This window comes from Falco naumanni, chromosome 2 (genome assembly GCF_017639655.2).
Source record: "Falco naumanni isolate bFalNau1 chromosome 2, bFalNau1.pat, whole genome shotgun sequence".
In the NCBI taxonomy this organism is placed as follows: Eukaryota; Metazoa; Chordata; class Aves; order Falconiformes; family Falconidae; genus Falco; species Falco naumanni.
Genome location: NC_054055.1, coordinates 19167040 through 19185590, shown reverse-complemented (window position 1 = coordinate 19185590; position 18551 = coordinate 19167040). Strand labels below are relative to the sequence as shown.

Below are 18551 nucleotides of genomic sequence, written 5' to 3'. Positions count from 1 at the left end.
TTTCCTCCGTAACTGAAGTTAGGACATTGGTGGAAGCACACTGACATCAGGCAAGTCTGACAAACGCCCCATAATGGATACTCAGTTCATGATAGTCTGGCTGTGGACAGAGGATGAATGCTGACATGAGTTTACAGTTCAAACCCTTAAATTAAATGCTATTTATTTCCTAATCTCCACGTTCACCGTCTTAACATTTCAAAGCACAAGCAAGGTCTGACCCACTGTTCGGTTTAGCAAAGTAATTTCCCTAACACACCTGGCTGGTGGCAATGGGCAAATCCACACTGAGTCCCCTTGAAGTTAGTACGATCCTACAAAGCAACAAGCAGTCAACCCACACAGACCAGAGAAAGCTCAGTCGAGACAGAACAAATGCAACTCAGTATGGAAGAGAAGGACAAAGGTAAGAACACTGTAACTACACAGTGCAGTTATGGAAATCCTCATTGTTCCAAATCTTTTGTAACCCATTTAACGTTAACAAGTAAAACCAGCTTGCTTTGACTTCAGCACGAGTCACTGCAGTAGCACAGGACCCTAAAAATATGTTACTAAAGGATACAAGAATTCATAAAAGTGCCCTTACTACAACTGCACTCACACTAGCCTGAAGTCTTGCTCTCCTACTTCCTTCCTCTGATGGTCTCCTGGAGCTGGAGTGAACTTGGCCTCCACATCCTGTGGCAAGGAGAAGGAGAGCTGGTGGAAATGGAACCAAACTTTTCTCTCGGCTCCCGCCAACAACAGATGCTTCTCTCTTTCCCCTGCAAGGAGGCACCTGTTGGAACTAGATGATCTTTAAGGTTCCTTCCAACACAAACCATTCTATAATTCTATGATGATAAACGGGTCCCAAGTTCAGGCCTTGAGGCTATCATCCTAGAAGGTAGGAAGGAGTCTCAGCCCAAACACACACCACTGCCTCCACTGCAGAGTGGACTATCCCCATGACAGGTCCTGGTTCTCCAGCAAGAGACAGGACACAAGCCCATTCACAGCCCCTGAAATCCTAATTGCACCTTGATCATAAGAGTCAAGTAGCTTAACTCTGTATTACCCATTTTTGTACGTGTAAGGCAGTATTAGACACAGCTTAACAAAAAATGCCAGGATTGTGACAGTGAATTTCAAGACAAAGTTTTAACTAAAGAAAGAACTGTTGTGACCCCTCTTCTACTAGACAGCAGATCATAATAACGCTGGTAATGGCAACACTCATTTTCCAAATTCCCCAAGTTGAGATGTACATGATATATAACCTATTTATCAGGCTCACTGTATGTCAAGTATGGTCAGCAACTGCCCTCATCCTGCAAGAGTCTTATTGTCCACATGTGAAGAAGTGTCTTATAATATGTATTTTTTCCTGTTGTCCAATTTCAAACTACACTTACTGAAAGAACAGCTATAACCACCCATTGCTGCAAGGGTGGGATTATTTTTACTCACATGTAGCCTTCTACAGTAAGCATGTGCAGATGGGGTAGGGCACCACAGGGGTAACAGGACATCACATGGGTAACCCCCCTCCACCTCACACACACACCCCAACACAAAAACTAAAACTCATCACTCTGTGCAAGACAAACTGAAATAGTGATGCATTTTGGTTTCTGGGAGTTTTAGGCTTTGCCTCCTATCACAAAAGCATTCCCTCCCAGCAAACTAATGAAGAAAGGCAGGCATGCAGGGCAGCCAGCTTCCCTGCCAAAATTCAAGTTTTAATACTTCCTCCTCTAACAATCTTGCTAAAATTTCAAAATCCTTTTGTGCCATCATAGTTATTTAGAATTAATTTATTAAAAGCAAGATAAGGGAGTTTTTAAAGTTTTTGGAGTTTTATCTAAACTTGATATGGAAAACTCCTTTGGCTTAGTGCACTTTCAAAATAGCAAAGCCTAAAATACCTACCTTCATTAATAGCTTTTAACTGTTAGGGCACCAACAGAAAGTTACAGGCAGACACAAGTAAAATACACACAAAATACAATACTTGATCATGTAAGCAAACAGAAATGTAGTTACAGAGACATGAAATCAAGGTTTAGCAAAAAAAAAAAAAAAAAAAAAGAGAGCAACAGAATAGAGGCTAGAGGATGCAGCTCATCATCTAAGCCAGGCTGGAAGATAAGGAATCCAAGAGAAATTACGAAATTGAAAATGATTTTGTGATGTGAATAACTTCTTTCACTCAAAACCAGGGGAAAATTACACACTTCCACTGAACACACCTACAAAAAGCTCTTTTCCCTTACATTGTGCCTGTTACTGGGAAATGGCAAAAATATATCTAAAATCATACACACTTTAGAAGATAGGATGTAATTTACTTTTACCTTGTTTCACTACTTTGTTCTGCTCTTGCAGATACAGCCTGAACCTTGTTACTGAAAAAATTACATATCTCTGTTCATCCTCCAATACACAGAGGAGCAAACACACAATACATATTTTGAGAAATTCTCTTCTAAAAACCATTTTTTAATGGAGATTTATTTTTTTACTCCACATACACAAGTTTTTTGGTTTTAAATAAAGCAATTTTTAAGATTCAAAGTTAAGTGCCTAAGTTCACTCCAAGAAACCTGCATAAATTAGCTAAGTCTCAAGTTCTGAAGAGTCACTGGGCTCCACATACTGAAAAATGACTGTGAAGAAATGTGGTCATAATTACATATTTTATTCTCAGTTCTGTTAGAGGGAATGTTATTGTAATGTAAACAGGAGAATAGCTCCAGAAACAATATTATTTCTATTGATATTAGAATTTCATATTTATATATTCCCCACTAAACAATTAATTATTCTGAAGCTACCCAACATCTGTTCTTAATCCCACTTAAAACAGCTTCACAAAATAAAGGCTTTGCAGCTAAGCCCCATTAATTCTCTCAGGAAAAAGCACATTTGTTTTTGGGGTTGGGCTTTTGTTGTTGACAGGTAAGGAAAGCGTTATTCATGTTTTCTTCAGAGAGGAGTGTATGTTTTGTAAACCTGTTTGCACATTTCCTCAATAACAATGCAAGATGTAGCCATCTGGGAAACTACCAAAAAGGCATGGTTGAGAGAAAAGTCAAATAGCAGCAACGTTATTAGCCAAGCAAATAGTAGTCGGTGAGTGAAGAGATTATAAAGCTACACTAAGTGTGAACATTTAAGACCTTCATGAAAAAAAGTCCCAAACTACGATCAGTGCAGAAAACACGCAAAACTCTAATCACTGCGCATAAAATCAGTGAAGATGGAAGTAACGCTTTTCAGTCACTGCTTTACCACCTCACAAATTCAGCTTTAAGGCACCCAATATCAAACCAGCATCTGTAGCTGCAAGGGAGAACATACTTCCCCCCCAAGGCAGGGCTGCAGTCTTCTTGCAACAGAGATGAAAATCCAGTCTCCCATTTGGAGATCCTGAGTAACTGTATACACATATATAGATGCTGTGGATCCTTATGAAATCTACCAGTGACAAATGTGTAAAACGTAGCTTTAAGATGAGGGGTGTAACGTAAGAGGAAACTGAGTTGTGAGGCGAAACCCACAGCAGGCTGGCAGGGTCCACCAGGACCAACGATGCCTGGGTAAAGTTGTGGCAAGACGAAAGAGGAACTGACTTAAGGGGCCACGTGATACCAAGACCACTGACACAAGCCCAAGATGTGGCAGATCAAGTTTGGAGAAGTTCATTCCAAAACCTTGAAGACCACCTATTTGCAGAGCCAGACAAAATCAGCAAAAAGAGAAGAACCCTTTGCTGCGTGCTCAAAGCAGATATGCATGTAGATGCTGGTCCTGAGAGGATGATGCTTAGCCCCCATCACCAATGTGGAAACCTTCCCCCTGTCCCCAGCCTGTCAGTCATCCTGGTTTCAGCTGGGACAGAGTTAATTTTCTCCTTAGTAGTTGGTGCACGTGCACAGCTGTGGTTTGGATTTGGTGTGAGAACAAAGTTGATAACATACTGATGGTTTTGGCTGTTCCTAGGTAATGTCTGTACCAAGTCAAAGACTTTCACTTTCTCGGGCCCTGCTAGCCAGAGGGCTGGAGGGGCACAAGAAATTGGAAGCAGGGGGGACAGCCAGGACACAGCTGACCCAAACTAGCCAAAGGGATATTCCATACCATATAACGTCATGCCAAGTACACACAAGCTGGGGGAAGGAGGAGGAAGCGGGGAACATTCGTAGTTACAGCGTTTGCCTTCCCAAGTAACCACGATGCATGATGGAGCCCTGCTTTCCTGGAGATGGCTGAACACCTGCCTGCTGGTGGAAAGTAGTGAATGAATGAATTGCTTTGCTTGGGTGTGTGGCTTTTGCCTTACCTATTAAACTGTTTTTATCCTGAACCCATGAGTTTTCTCACTCTATTCTTCCAATTCTCTCCCCTATCCCGACATTGAGGAAGCCAGTGAGCAGCTGTGTGGTGCTTAGTTGCTGGCTGGGGTTAAAGCACGACACAGTGCATGGAAGTACGACTTCTCTTGTCCTGCAATGTGACAAAAAGGTAGCAGCTTTGCAGTACTTCATCAACAACTGCGTAAATGAGCTACTGAGGTTTGTGTCTGTAAAATTGGTTCTGCTATTTGTTAGCTTTGATACTGTTTGCCTATCATCACTAATGCCACAATTAATAATAGTTGGAATATTGTTGTATAATAATAAATGATGGTGTAACTCAATATCGATTGTCATCCAATTGCGCCACTGATCTCTGTACAAACCCATGCTCAAGTCCCAGAGCCACAAATGCCCTGTGGCACAGGTCAGTGCACCAGCCTCTGGAGTACACTCAGCTACTGGATTTTCAGACTCTGTGTTAATGAAGCTACAACCTGTTTTTTGAATTCTACAAACTGCCTCTACCCTCCTCCACCTGTTGGAACAAAAACCTCTGCGGCCAGGGTATTTACTTGTGATGTGGAAAAGCTGAATTCAACTTCCTCCCAAAGCAGCCTTAAGAACTGACTGAACATGGCTTAACCACCTCTCGATGTCTTAAAAGCTCTAACACTACTCATTTCTGAAAAACTGGAAACATAAAATCAAGGAACATGCCACCCACTCCAATACAGCCTTAATGCCATACTACAGCAACCCTCCCAAAACACCAGCACTGCAAGCGTTACAGTCCACTCTTGCCAGGAAAACAGAGTACACAGAGAGACAAGTATCAGGTAACTTTTTTCCAGCTCTTCCCATTAACAGATTTCAAAACACATTCATGAAGGATGCTGCTATTATTCTTTTCCTCTGTTACAACAGGATCCTAGTCTAAGTTGATAGTAGTAGACAGGATCTGCCTCTCCAGAACGCCAAGGCTGTGGTTCTCAGAGGAGCAATGCAATGATAGAGACCTTCCTTCTCTCCTTCCAACCACACTAATTCCTCTCCACTCCTAGACACACATTATTATCTTGTGCTGGCTTTGGCAACTGGCAGGCCCTTCTGTAAACCAGTCCAGCTCACTAAACTACCAGATAATCAATCTAGCAAAAATACAAGTAATGGTTTTCCTCAGCCACTCACTATTAGGCTGGTTTAGGCTTCTGTGAAAACAGCTTACCTCTGTGCACACACAAGCCTGGGACTGCAGATGTTCTTCACTTTGGCCAAGCCTTTTGAAATCCCAGGGACCGCGCTGTCATAAACAGTACAATTCAGTGGCAAAACACCCTTCTGCACTTTATTGATCTCACAACCACAAATTAATTATACAAAGCCTTCAAGAGACCTTGGCATAAGGAATATTTTCAACACTACTACAGCTGTGCCTCTACCATTTTGCACAGCTGCATGTAACAGCTGGACTGCAAGAAAATAAATACTGAAATTCAAAATTTCAGCACAAACCATGATATATCTTTAGTCTTTCTTCATACGCACTGTTATAGTTCTGTAAATTCTGAATTTGGTAGGCACCACTCAACCAACTTATCTGACTTCTAGAGTAACAAAAGCAAGAAAGCTTCATTCACTTGCTCTTATATTAATCCAAATAACCTTAATTGTATTTTCCACTAAAAAAATAAGCAGTCTTGATCTGAAGACAAAGAGAATTATATCTGCTACTTCCTACGTGGTTTAACAGCATAATTTGACAAAATCTTTTAGGAGCATAGGCAAACTTTTTCATCTGAGTCAAGGTAGCAAAACTGTTTATAATGTATCACAGTGAAAATTACTTGAATTAAAAATCCCTTTTCTCCCTGCATCCACTTCCCAATCCAGTTCACTATGCAGCCACTTAGGTGGGTGTACTACTACTGTATGTTTTGTCAGAGCCAAAGGCAGCACTGTATAGATGCCACCCGTCATTAAGTCTCAGAAGCAGGGAAGTTTGGGGGTTCCTTTTGGGAAACAGGAGGGGGAAGAAGAGGGACTACTTAAAATATGTCCTCCTGCCAGTTTCCTCCATTTCTTAAAATCCCTATTTGAACAACTACTCCCTATCCAACAGGATGTTTTAGACAGACTTCAAAGGGATGAAAAAGAACTGAAGATCTGTATCGTCTCCTACAGCTCACATCTGACACCCTCCCTTCTATGCCACATCTCCCAGCACATATGTGGTTTTATGCTGTTTATACATCCCACTATCCACCGAAAAAACAAAACATTGTAATAAATGTTACAGCATTCCCTCTGCCAGATCACTGGCCCAACACTGGCATCAGTTCCACTCTGTTTTGTTCTGGGGAAGCCAAGGAAAGCAGAAAACGGGATAGATACAAATAATACATTTTCCCCTTCTAAAATGGAAAAGGACATTATCATCAAAATCCAGAATTCCACCTCTACATCAAGCCAGGACACAGAAATGGAGATCCTGTGTATACCTAATCTAGACATACTTTTTAGTATCAAAACAGTGTCAGAAATTGATGAAAAGGAGTATTTTACTTAGCTGCTTGTGACAGCATCAGCTCAACAAGAGGATTTCTTCTACCCCTCCACATGGAAAGCTGTTAATTAACTAATGAACACAGATTAGCATAACGATAAGACTCTTAGGAAGCATGTTGAAGAGAAGACAGCAGTAGGTAGTGCCTGAAGAAGAATTATCCAGATGGAGTTACAGACTAATGAAGCTCCCCAGTGGACAAATCTAGGAGCAGACACAGTATTTTCATTCACATAATACAGAAATTTGCCAATGCAACAATGACATGTCAAATGAGCGTGAATCATCTTGATTCAAAAAGATGAATACTCTCTCTGTGAAACAGTCGGGGTAAATAAACTCCAAGCATGAAGAATCCCGCTTCACTAGACTTTCATTTCATCAGATGCTATGTTTGCTTTTCAGAGATACCAGAATCTGTATCAATCCTCACCCTTAGTACTGTGTGCTTAGGGTATGGTCCATGCACATTTGTTCTCAGCTCCCAGGTAAAAGCTTCATTAGCATGCCGTACACCGCACACACTTGCCTCCCAAGCTGTAACCTGAACCGTGTGCCTGTAAAATGCACCAACCATACCAGTTCTTAAGCAAAAGGAGGAAAAACTACACATCCACATGATGGACTCTAAGTTACTTAGTACCACTCCAGAAAAAGATCTAGATGGCTTGGGTATAATCCTCTGAAAACATCACCTTGCTGCTCTGAAGTAATAAAGGAAAGCACAATGTAAGTACTATTAGGAAAGGAATACAGAAGACTACCAGAAATTTAAAACCAGATAAAATCCTCAAGTACCCACATCACAAAAGAATGCAGTTATGGTCAGTCCATCTCAAAAACAGCACCATAAATCTAAAGAGCTACAGAGTACAGGGATGATTAGACGTATAGGGAATCTCCCACATGAAAAACTGACAAGACCCTCAGTTTAGCCAGCAGGTGATGGGAGGATGAAGTATGATAGAGAGCTATAAAGGTCACAAAGGATACCACGTAAGAAAAATCAGAACAATTATCAGGTACTTCTTGTAATTCAAGAATGAATTAAAAGATCAACCAGCAGGCTTCTCTCAAATAACATAATGTTGTTTTTTTTCCCAAAACCACCTGTGATGTGAAACTCATTACTACCAGACAAGTATAATTTAAAAACTAAGAAAATGAAAAATATAAATGCATTCCAAAAACAACGGGACACATTAGTGGAAGAAAAGTTGATCAAAAATGATTAAACACAACGTTGCTACCTCAAGCTCTTGAAATTGCTAATTCAAATAAGGTAAAGTATATACTAGTGAAAGGATTATCCTTATTTTTCAGACCCTTTCTCTAAATTGGCAGCTAGAGGCCATCACTGGAAACAGATCTCAGCTAGGCAGAGGTTTGGTCTAATCCAGCCAGAATATAGCACACATCCAATTTGTTTTGCTGGGTGATGACATGGAGGACTACAACAAATCTCAGCACTGGAATGATTCACTTGTCTGATTTCTCCACCCCTACCGTTAGTCATGCTTCCCAGTCTGAAAAACTGCCCCGCAATGACGACAGGTTGCAATGAGAAATTGAGCTTCCTCATGGAAGGAGGGCTGTCATGGTCCTGAACTCCAAGAAAGGCAAGTTAAAAAAAGCCAACCATACAAACTGTCAGAGTAGATGATAGAAATAATTTGGCCTTGGATTTTAAGGATACTAATATGCTCCCTTATGCTCTTATTCTATAAGCTTATTTCAACATTTGAAAGAGAAGTTTGCTTGACCATTGCCAGACTGCCCAACTTTAGCCTGAAACTTCCCTCAGAAGGGCAGGATAAGTCACAAACAAAGCAGTACCCCAAAAAGATAGTCATGTGTGCATCCCCACTACCTCCAAAACAGACCACAGTGAAATGAGAACATTTACAAACTTTTAAAAAAGGAAGTGTTCCGCAGAAGCCTTTGCTCAAATTTTCTTGAACCTGGTAATGCTACACAGACCCATACCACACAGAATAGCTTAGGACAACAGGGACCTCTGGACCTCAGTTTGCTCAATCTCCTGCCCAGAACAGAACTTGATTTAAAGTTAGATCAGGTTGTTCAGGGCGTTGTTCAGTCAAGTTTTAAGTATCTCCAAAGATGGGAGATCCCATAGTCTCTCCAGGTAGCCTGCTCCACTGCCTTCACCAAACCACACTCACTGTGATTTTTTTTTTTTTGCCTTCTCTCCAGATGCAATTTCCCTTTCTGAAACTTGTAAACTCTTAGCTTCTCAATCTTTTCATTGTGCTGCTCTAAGAAAAGTCTAATATCAAGAAAGCCTGAGTTAGCAAGTAAATTGTACAGTGAAGGTATATGATACACTTGAGCCAACCTAACAGCTCACAGAGGCAGACCAGCCCTGTACACGTCCAACAATCTAATTTCAGCTCCCCCCCATGCCAGCTCTGCAACCTAAATGTCTGCACAGATAGTCAATTCATCTTGCTAACCTGACAGAAATCCATTCCCTTGTTTAATTCCTATGTCATCTCAGCAATATTAATATGTTCAGCACAGGGTCACAAGGGAGAAAGTGGTGCTGCAGGTAGGAACAGAGCATCCTTTTTCGGAGGCAGGTGGGGTGAACAAGCTATAACCTGTGAATTTACATTTAGGTGTTACAGAACATCATATACTAAAAAAATTCAACCTGCTTTCATAAGCTCTCAGCAATAACTAAACAGTCTTACACATGCTTCCTACTTCATTCTGTCACCTATAGCATGACATTTACATTTCTCCCCTTAATAATACTACCTATATCTTTTCTCATCCATGAAGACAGTTATTAAAACAGTGCTTACTGACGGTAATTATATTTGGTATTAATTACCACCTGAGCTAAATGGAACATAATAGATAGGAATCATACACATTTGGTTATGGGAAGCCATGCCAGCTGGAACAGATGCTGGTGTATGGTCTTCACCAAGCCAAAGTCACAGAGGTCAAAAGGTGTATATATACCGGCTTGTGGCACTGAAAAACCACACAGCATTCTGCACTTTTAAGTTACAAAGCTCTATGGGGACCTTACTTAAAGTAAACAGCATTTAGCTTTGTTAGAAAGGAATTAAGCACCCAAAACCCACATACTTTTTCATATAGCAAATACTCTTACCCACACCAAAGCAAATTGTCACAGAATCAGCATTCAAAGTCCTATTTGGCAGCTAATGACAACTCAATTTCAACTTTTGTAACAACTCTTCAACTGACACCAGATTTCAATTGTTTTCCAAGCTAAGCCTTTTGAACATGGCCTACCTAGAACCTGTTGAAAGGCACTATTGGTAACAAAGGAAAAGCATTATACACAGCTGTAGAGGAGCTCGGTGAAAGAACAGATTGAATCTTCCCAGTTTTCATACACTGCATGCCGTGGTTTGTTAAGTCCATACAGATCACCAGTTTATGAGTTCAGAACTAACATACGTCTTCTCTGACATATAAAAGTAGTTTTCTAAAGGTAAAACTCAGCTAACCCAGATCAATTAAAAAAATTATGAAAATACTTATCAAAGATTTAGAGAACCCCTGGCCATCCATACTTACCCCCAAGGAATATTAATTAAATACATTCAGATTTTTTGTATTAGCATGTCTGAATTCTAGTCCATTATCCTCCCCAAGGCTCAATATTTCAATTTGAAATCAAGACAAGTAACACGTAAACCACCACCACTTCCTGCTCCATCCTCAGACACTTTGTACCACCTTTGAAGCCTCCCTAGCCAACAGTATTCTGCAAGGATTGCTACTGTCTCAGCTGCCAGACTGCCACAAGAAAACCTTGCTGAATCCCTCCACAACTCCCTGCCTAGTTAAAACTTGCTGCCATCTATTGTCAGACCATTCACAGCTCTGCCCTTTTCCATCACTTCAGGTATGGCTCCGCTGCAAGGCGCCAGCCTCTACTCATGACCTCCATTACTAGCACCGGGTTCACCACCCTCCCCCAAATCCTCAGATTTTTACATAAATACCTTTCTAAGCAATCCCACCAGTTTGCTTGATCAATTCACACCTCCTAGCTGCCACACACAGTTACTTCCTGCCCTCATGCCCAAGTAGATCTTATACCAGATTTTACCAAACAGTGTGGTCCTACGGTTAAAGTAAATTAAGGTCATTACTGTCCAGGGGCAGTCCTGAAACACAATTTCAGCCCTTGTTTTTCCACAGTTGCTAGTAAGAAAGAGAGCAGTAAGTAAGGAACGGAGTGCACAACCCTTTCAGCCTCTGAGGTCTCACCTCCACCTTTGAAAAGCTCCCAGCGACCTGCACTACTCCTCTCCTCCATCACTCCAAAGACTTGATGATTTTTGAGAAGAAACACAGAGCAACAACGCTAAACAATTCTCGCAGCTCTTCTACAGCCAGCCCAGTTTAAAGCCTGAGTCCTTGGCCTCACAAACAGCTTTAGTAAATATCTCTCGTTTATTCAGCTTCCTCAGGAAAAGCCTTATTATTAACTAAATCTTGTCAGTTCGGTGCTGTCTATGAAACTTCCAAGAGCAGCTGCAGAAAAGAAAAATGAACAAAAAAAGGTAATGACCACAACAAGTCAGCTTCCATACTGTCAGAGGCTGGAGGGAGACAGTAAGCTAGAAATTCAATGAGGACCCTAACAGCCATGTGCCTGCAGACCTGAGACATATTGTTACCATCAAGTTTAGCACCTGTTCTTCAACAGAAGCACAAACTTTACCATAAGAGGCTTGCATCTTTTCACATGATTTAACTTGTTATTTGCTTTAACTCCACATTAAGTTGCATCTCCCTCTCTATGATAGCAGGGCTACTACACTAGGGAAGTTATGCCAATGCAAGTAAGGTTAAGTTTTCTAGCACAGATACAAAACTTCGGAGATGCCACTTCACATGTTATCAGTTTGATACTGAAAACTACCTAACCACCAGCTTCCTTCCACACATGTGTTCTGTCTCAATACTACTTATTACATATTTCCCCTAAGCAGTCAAACACTTCTGGTAAATATAGCTACTGTTATTTTTAAAACTGAGATACACAGGCATTACGAGACCATCCAATAGTCTATACAGTTAGGTTTTGCAAAGGCATCCATGAATCAAGTGTGGCTCAAAGCTTAAAATGCATCACTGTTCACATACTTTGACAAGTTTTTTTTCTAAAAGCATTATGCTTACTGCTAAGCTATCTACCTTTGCTTTCCTGTTTGAAAACACAGTCAACGTTTTTCAGGCTTTGATTTCACAAGGAATAACACATTTTGATGAGGACACCTGCAAGCAAAGCTAGTCACCTGTCACTCTGCGGCTAGGCCACCGCCACAGGCAGACATTAAACCATCACCGTTCAGGCTCTGGACATCGATCAATTATTGATACCAGGCAAACTCTGCTACCATTTGCTTGGTTCTTTTGAAATCCCTTTAATATCAACAGCTTACAAACTTTACTTCTGTTGGAATCACGTCTCGGTATGATAAGTTTTGCGGGAAGGGCTTTGGGCCAGACAATTTTAGAAGACCTGCAAGCAAGATGCATAAACGATGCGGGCCAACATACAGCTTTTTCATCCAAACGAACAGAAAACTTTTGCAAGGACCCATGACTGGGATGTTTCCACACCCGACGGTCGCTGCGTTTTTGATCTCTCCCGTAGGGACTTTCTTTTCCATGCAACAGGGAAAACAACGCACAAGGCACCGGCAGCGAATCGGCAATGGAGAGGCGAGGGCGAAGCACGGCTGATGGCCCCGCTACTGCGCGGCAGCACCGCGACCCGCCAGCGGCTCCGCGCTCCCCCGCGGGAAGGAAAACTCTGGAAGCGATCGCCGCCCGGCCCGCTGCGCTTCCCCGCGCTGCCGGGGGGCCCCTCGCCCCGGGCACGACCCCCGCCAAACGCCGCGGAGGGGCCCCGGGGCCCGGCCCCCGCCGCCGGGAGGGAGAGCCGCTCGCTGGCAACTTCAGCGAGGGTTTCCGCGGCGGACAATGGCGGTGCGGGGGGCTGGGGGGCGTGAGGGGACGTTGGCGCCCAGCCGGGGCGGGAAGCTGGGGGCGCGGGCAGCCGGCAGCCCGCCCACGGCGGGGGAGAGCGGGCGGCACATGGAAGACCGGCGCGGCGTGCGCGGCGGGGGCCGACCCCGGCTGCGGGCTGACAGGGACGAGCCGGTGCGGCGGCGGCGCGGAGGGGGAGGCCGGCCAGGGAGCGGGAGGAGGCGGGGAGGGGGCGGCAGAGGTGCCGCGCCCCGGCGGGCTGCGCCCCGAGCCCCGCGCCTGAGGGGCGAGGGCGGCGGGAGGCTGCGCGGGCGGCGGGAGCGCAGGCGAGGAGGGGGACCCAGGGGAACGGCAGGCGCGGCGCGGCACGGCACTCCCCCCAGCTCCGCCGCCTCACCATCAGCACTTTGGCCGCGTTCTCCAACTGGGCGATCACCTCGGGGGCCCCCCCCGCCGCCGCGGCCGCCGCCATCATGGTCTCTCTTCAATGACGCGCCATGCGCTGCATTCTGGGACGAGGCAGCCGCGCAGCCAATCCGGGGCGCGGCGCGGCGCGGCCCGGCCCCGGCGCGGAGGCGAAGCGGCGGCGTCTCCGCAGCGTGACCGCCGGCCGCCAGCCAGGGGGGCCGCCGGAGACAGCCCCCACCCGCCTCGCGCCTCCCGCCCGGCCCCTCCCGCCGACCAACCGCCCCGCCTCCGGGGCGGGCCCGGCGTGGCGCGCGGAGCCCCCGGGCGGGGCCGGCGCCGGTTCGAGGCCGCCGCACCTGCCGCGGCCGCCGCTGCCGGGCCTCGGGGCGGGGGCGGGGCCTGCCCGTGCGCTGTCCCGCTCCGCCGCCTGCCCAGCGCGGGAGCCCGGGCGGGAGCGGGGCGCCGGGCGGCGCTTGCAGCGTCTGGGGGGTGAGAGGGATGCGGGTTTTGACGCGCAGCTCAGAAGGTTGCGGGGGCGGGGGCCAGCGTCTTTGCGAACGGCGCTGCTTTACGGCAGACTGAAAAACAGCCAAGGTTTAAAACTCATCTAAACCGCTTTTATTTTATTTTATTTTTTTTTTTAGATTCCACGTAACTCCATCAGGAGCTCACTTCACGTTATGGATGCGAGTTACGAGACAGCATCGCCTTCAAAACATGTGCTGGGCAGAACATGGCCGTGCACCCGTAGGAGCAGAAGGGTTCAGTGGCATTCCGATCTGGTTTAGGGGTTTGCCTTTTAAACAAACCTGGTGGTTTCCACTTCGGTTTGCACGCCGGAGGAGGCTTGCAGCTTTGATACCTTCAGGTGAAACTAAATTGCAAGATCTGCAGCTGCCAAGGAGTGTTCAGGGCACAGAACCAGGCTAGATCCCCTTCAGAGTCTGTCCCCCCCAGTGCAGGCTGCTTAGCACCGTCAGCGGTTTCAGATCCCGCTAGATCACTCTACTCTTAACTGCAGTCAGGTATTTCCAACCATGGTTCAACCATCCTCCCAACTTTCAGAAGACCTTAGCTGAGCTCCAGCGCTGAACTTACACGAAGGTTGGAACCTAATGGCTAACTGGGCAAGCCGATGCCAGCCTTGAATGCTCACAGACTGTTCTCACAAAGGGCGTTTAAATCTGCAATGTTTCCATGCAGTGATATGGTGTGATAGCCAAAGGCAGAAGAAAGTGTCAAGGAAATGAGATGACAGCAAGACAGACATCTTTCCTATTCAAAAGAAGAATGCAAGTGTTTTTCCCCAAAGAAAAGACAGCTTCCAGTGCTGAACAGGGGGCATGGCAGTGCTTGCTACCAGCCGATATCAGAAGTAGCAATAGCACCATGTAGAGGATCGATCTTTGTGGTTTACGTAGGAGGTAAATGCTGGAACATTGAATGTATTTCAGGGTAACGTTCAGCTTCACAGTTGAGGAACGTGGGGAGATCAGCAGGGCTGCCCTGAAAGGAGAGATAAACCTTCTCTCACAAACAGCTGCTTACCTGGTGTGCAAAGAACCACTCTCACACACAGAGCTGAGATATCATTTATTGTGTCTGCGCAGAGATGGGTGCTAGGTGGTAAATCTACAAAACTAGCACACCTCTGAACACATAATAAAACATTTCATACACTTTGAATAATTGTTTACAATTAAATTCAGTCACACTTAATTCTCATGAGTTCTTACAAGTCTACTCTCCATTTAAAGGTGCAACATTTTAATTTTTTTTCACTGTATATGCTCTTGGGGAGGGGGCTTTCTTTTAATATCCTAATTGAATAGTTCACACATAGTTCAAGTAATTTTCTGTTTGCTTTCAGTAACCCTTTGGTTCTACTTGAGCATATTTTGTTGTGTCCCAGCTTGACATATTTATGGTATCTATTCCTTCTTCCAAGGCCATGTCTTGTTAACTATTTGTAACATCTGTTTTTCAAATTATTTCTTGTTTTTCATTATAAATATTTACATACTTTGTCTAAATTTCAAGTCTGATCTAATACTGAGCTAGTTGACTGCATAAGGAAAATTGAACCAATGATCAGAGATGGAGGAGTTCGTAGACAGTGAAAGTGTGACAACACACTTAAGTCCTGAACTGTGTTTATTGGGCCAACAGTGCAATGTACAATGAGTCTTACTCTAAAGAACAGCAAAACAAGAGCTAAAGACTTAGAACTTTTTGTACAAAGAGGTAATATGAAAAAATCCACCCCTGAAGAGTATGAAAAATACTATTTTTAAAAAAATCTGTGTTTAGTAAAGGACTACTTCAGTTGAGTATTTCTGTACTTCTAGCTTGTATTCAAAATTAGATTCTTCAACAACTTCTGAGGCACGCTCAAAGGTTTTTCATTCTTCTGTGGCCTGGGATCAATAGAAATAGAATAGCGTTGTTTGGGGTGGGAGTGGGCAGGGGCAGCACTCAAGAGGTCTCTATAACCTTCTTCTTCAACCTTCTCACCAAGTTGCTCAGGGCTTTGTCCTCGCAAGAATGGAGAGCGCACAACTTATCTGGGTAACCTGTGCCAATACTTGATAGTTGTCATGGTGATTTTTTTCCCCTTTGAATCAGAACCTCCCCATGTGACTATTGCCTCTCATCCTACTGCTGTGTACCTCAGTAGAGAGTGTTTCTCTATTTTCTTGATTATCTCAGGTACTGGAAAGAAGCTCTTGCATTCCCTTTCAAGCCTTCTGACTGAATGCAATTCCCTCAGCTTCTCCTCAAAGGGCACGAGCTCCTACCTCCTCACCATCTTGATTGCCCACAGCTGCACTCACTGCAATTTGTCAACTTCTTTCTCATACCAGGGGACCTGAAGTGTGGTGTGGTTTTCCAGATGTGATGTAACAAGTGCTGAATAAAGAGGACTAGTAATTCTCTTGATCTACTGGCTTCATGCCTGTAAAAACCCCAGAATGTCTTTATAAAAAGTAGTCTTGCTCACTGCTGTCATGTTCTGTTTGCTTATGTTTAGCTTGGTATTTGTCAGGGCCAAGGAAAGCACACAACTGGACCTTAATTGCCCTAACACCTTCACCTGGGACTTTTGCATGTGCAGTACTGTAAGACTGATTACCTGTGCCCGGTCCTTTCTTCTGTTGTCTTGGCTTATCAGTTGGCCTTCCTGGGTGGACCTATGTAATATATAGCCTTGCGTCCAACCCTATCTCCTGCATGGACCTTGTCTCTGACTCATGTCTTCTGCTGTTCCTGGCTGGACTTTCTGGCTGGGTCAAGGAGACCTGCCACCAACCCAGCCCTGCCCAAATCTTACGGAACTGCACCCTAGTTGGTGAGGGCACTGCCCTGCCTGTCCTGTGGTCAGCCTTGGTTCCCCGTTTATCCACCCTCATGGAGTGGCCCTGCTTTTGTTGCCCCTGCCACAGTCCACCCCGTCCTCCAGATTCCTTTTGCAATCAGTCCTCAGTCTATACTGCTCTGGTGGTTATTCCACCTCAGGTAAGGTATGACACCATAGGATCCATCCATCAGTTCCCTGAATAAGTATAGTGGTTTGATCAATCTATATCTTACCCTTCTCTCCCTGAAGTCGTCTGTCTGTCTGAGCGTACTTCAAAAATAGCATGTTCATTAAACCCACTCTTTTTTCACAAATGTATACAATATGTGCAAACAAAATCTTGAATTTTACCATATCATCGTCAGGTGCATCTTGCCCTCGTTTCCAGTGGGAGGACTGAGTGGGGTAATCTGCAGTAAAAAAGAACACATTCAAGTAGTCACATTTTCTCTCAGCTATTTTACAATCTTAATGTTCTCTTGGCTAGTCTTAGAAAAACTGATTGTTCATTTATCTTGTCAGAGTAAATGCTGAAGCTATTTCTGCTGTTGGCTAAAAAAGATGCATCGCAGTCTTTCTTAATGCTTCCCTCTTCTATGGTGTTAATACTCTCAAAATAGTTCAGAGCTTTTGGACTCACTGCCAGAAAGAGTGTTGTTGGTAGTGGAGCCTGTGCTTCCTGTTCTAGCAGTCCTCTATCTTGCTTTCTTCCACAGCTGAAAACGTCCAACTAGTGCTAGTTTTGGCTAAGGATTAAAATGTTAAGGAAAATGAGTCAACAGCTGGTAGTAAACCAGTCATAAATTAGGGGGTTTATTTTGTTTCAAATATGTGTTAATCAGACAGTCCTATGCACGCCCTGTGAACCACTACTGTCAACCACTTGGCAGGGCCACTTGAAACAATTTTACTTAATTCCTTTAGACACCCTGGCTAGATTTACATACAAATGGCCTCAGTCCACTTACATAGGCACATAAGTCACTGTCCCCCTCTTGAGTAAAAGTTTCTGCCAAAATTATTGTAAGCAAGTCAGGTAGCGCTGCCCCGTGCTCTTGGTCGGTATTTCCTATTATGAACCCAGTTCTCTATTGCCTTTCAAGTTGGGCAAAGTTTAAAATTTTGGCAATATAGGTTTCTGTGCAAGGTAACAGTTACAAGCTTAGAGAATATGTACACTTGTGCTAAAATGGCAGTTGCTTCTGAGAACAAAGCCAGGGGAAAATAAAGTTGAAAGACTGAATAGAGGCTTTTGCAGAAAGCCACTTTTTTTTTTTTTTTTTTTTTTTTAATGGTTGCAAGGTTTGAGAAAGAGCAGACTTTTGATTGGAAAGTGTCTCTTCCCATACCCGATAACCAGTTTGTGCTTGGCCACATCTGAACTAATAAACTGAGAAGGCTTATATGTACTTGACTTGATAAAGCAAATGTAGCGTGCAGACTTTCCTTCTCAATTACAATTCATCTTGGTGTTCACGGAGGATCTCAGAACAATCCTTTCCCTCGCAGCTCTCATGTGAGACTGCATTGCACATGTCTCATCCTCCAGAGCATGCCCCAGCACCTCACAGCTTTTGCTTCTGGCTGATCTCTGCAATCACCATCCATGTCTCACTTACCCCTGCTTTTCTTCAGGATGCAGAAAATGGGACTCTTCCTGTTACTCCCCAAAGTCTTTTTCGTGAATAAGGTAAGATCCAACTCTAAATCAAAGACCAGTGAGAGAAGGAGCTTGTCTGTAGTAGGAACCTTACCTTTCCTGTTGCAGAAGCACAGAACGAAAATGTTTAAGCAGATTCTAGGAATTCTGGGAGAGTACCTGTCTTTGCCTGCCCTTTCTTGCATTGCTCTGGTGAGGGGCTTAAACCAG

At 44.2% G+C, this 18551-nt stretch overlaps 1 protein-coding gene and 1 long non-coding RNA gene across 2 annotated transcripts in view; one reads left to right on the top strand and one right to left on the bottom strand.

The window, feature by feature from the left end:
• XPO4 (exportin 4) overlaps window positions 1-13543 on the bottom strand; it is a 76666-nt gene extending 63123 nt beyond the window's left edge. The window contains exon 1 of the mRNA XM_040583529.1: window positions 13313-13543. Within this exon, the coding sequence (XP_040439463.1) occupies window positions 13313-13390 (78 nt within the window). The 5' untranslated portion in view covers window positions 13391-13543. The remainder of the gene's footprint in view (window positions 1-13312) is intronic.
• Window positions 13544-13715: 172 nt separating this feature from the next.
• LOC121084081 lies at window positions 13716-15700 on the top strand. Its single transcript, XR_005826577.1, has 2 exons — window positions 13716-13812; window positions 13968-15700. It is a non-coding gene; the product is annotated as an uncharacterized LOC121084081 (long non-coding RNA).
• The last annotated feature ends 2851 nt before the right edge of the window (window positions 15701-18551 follow it).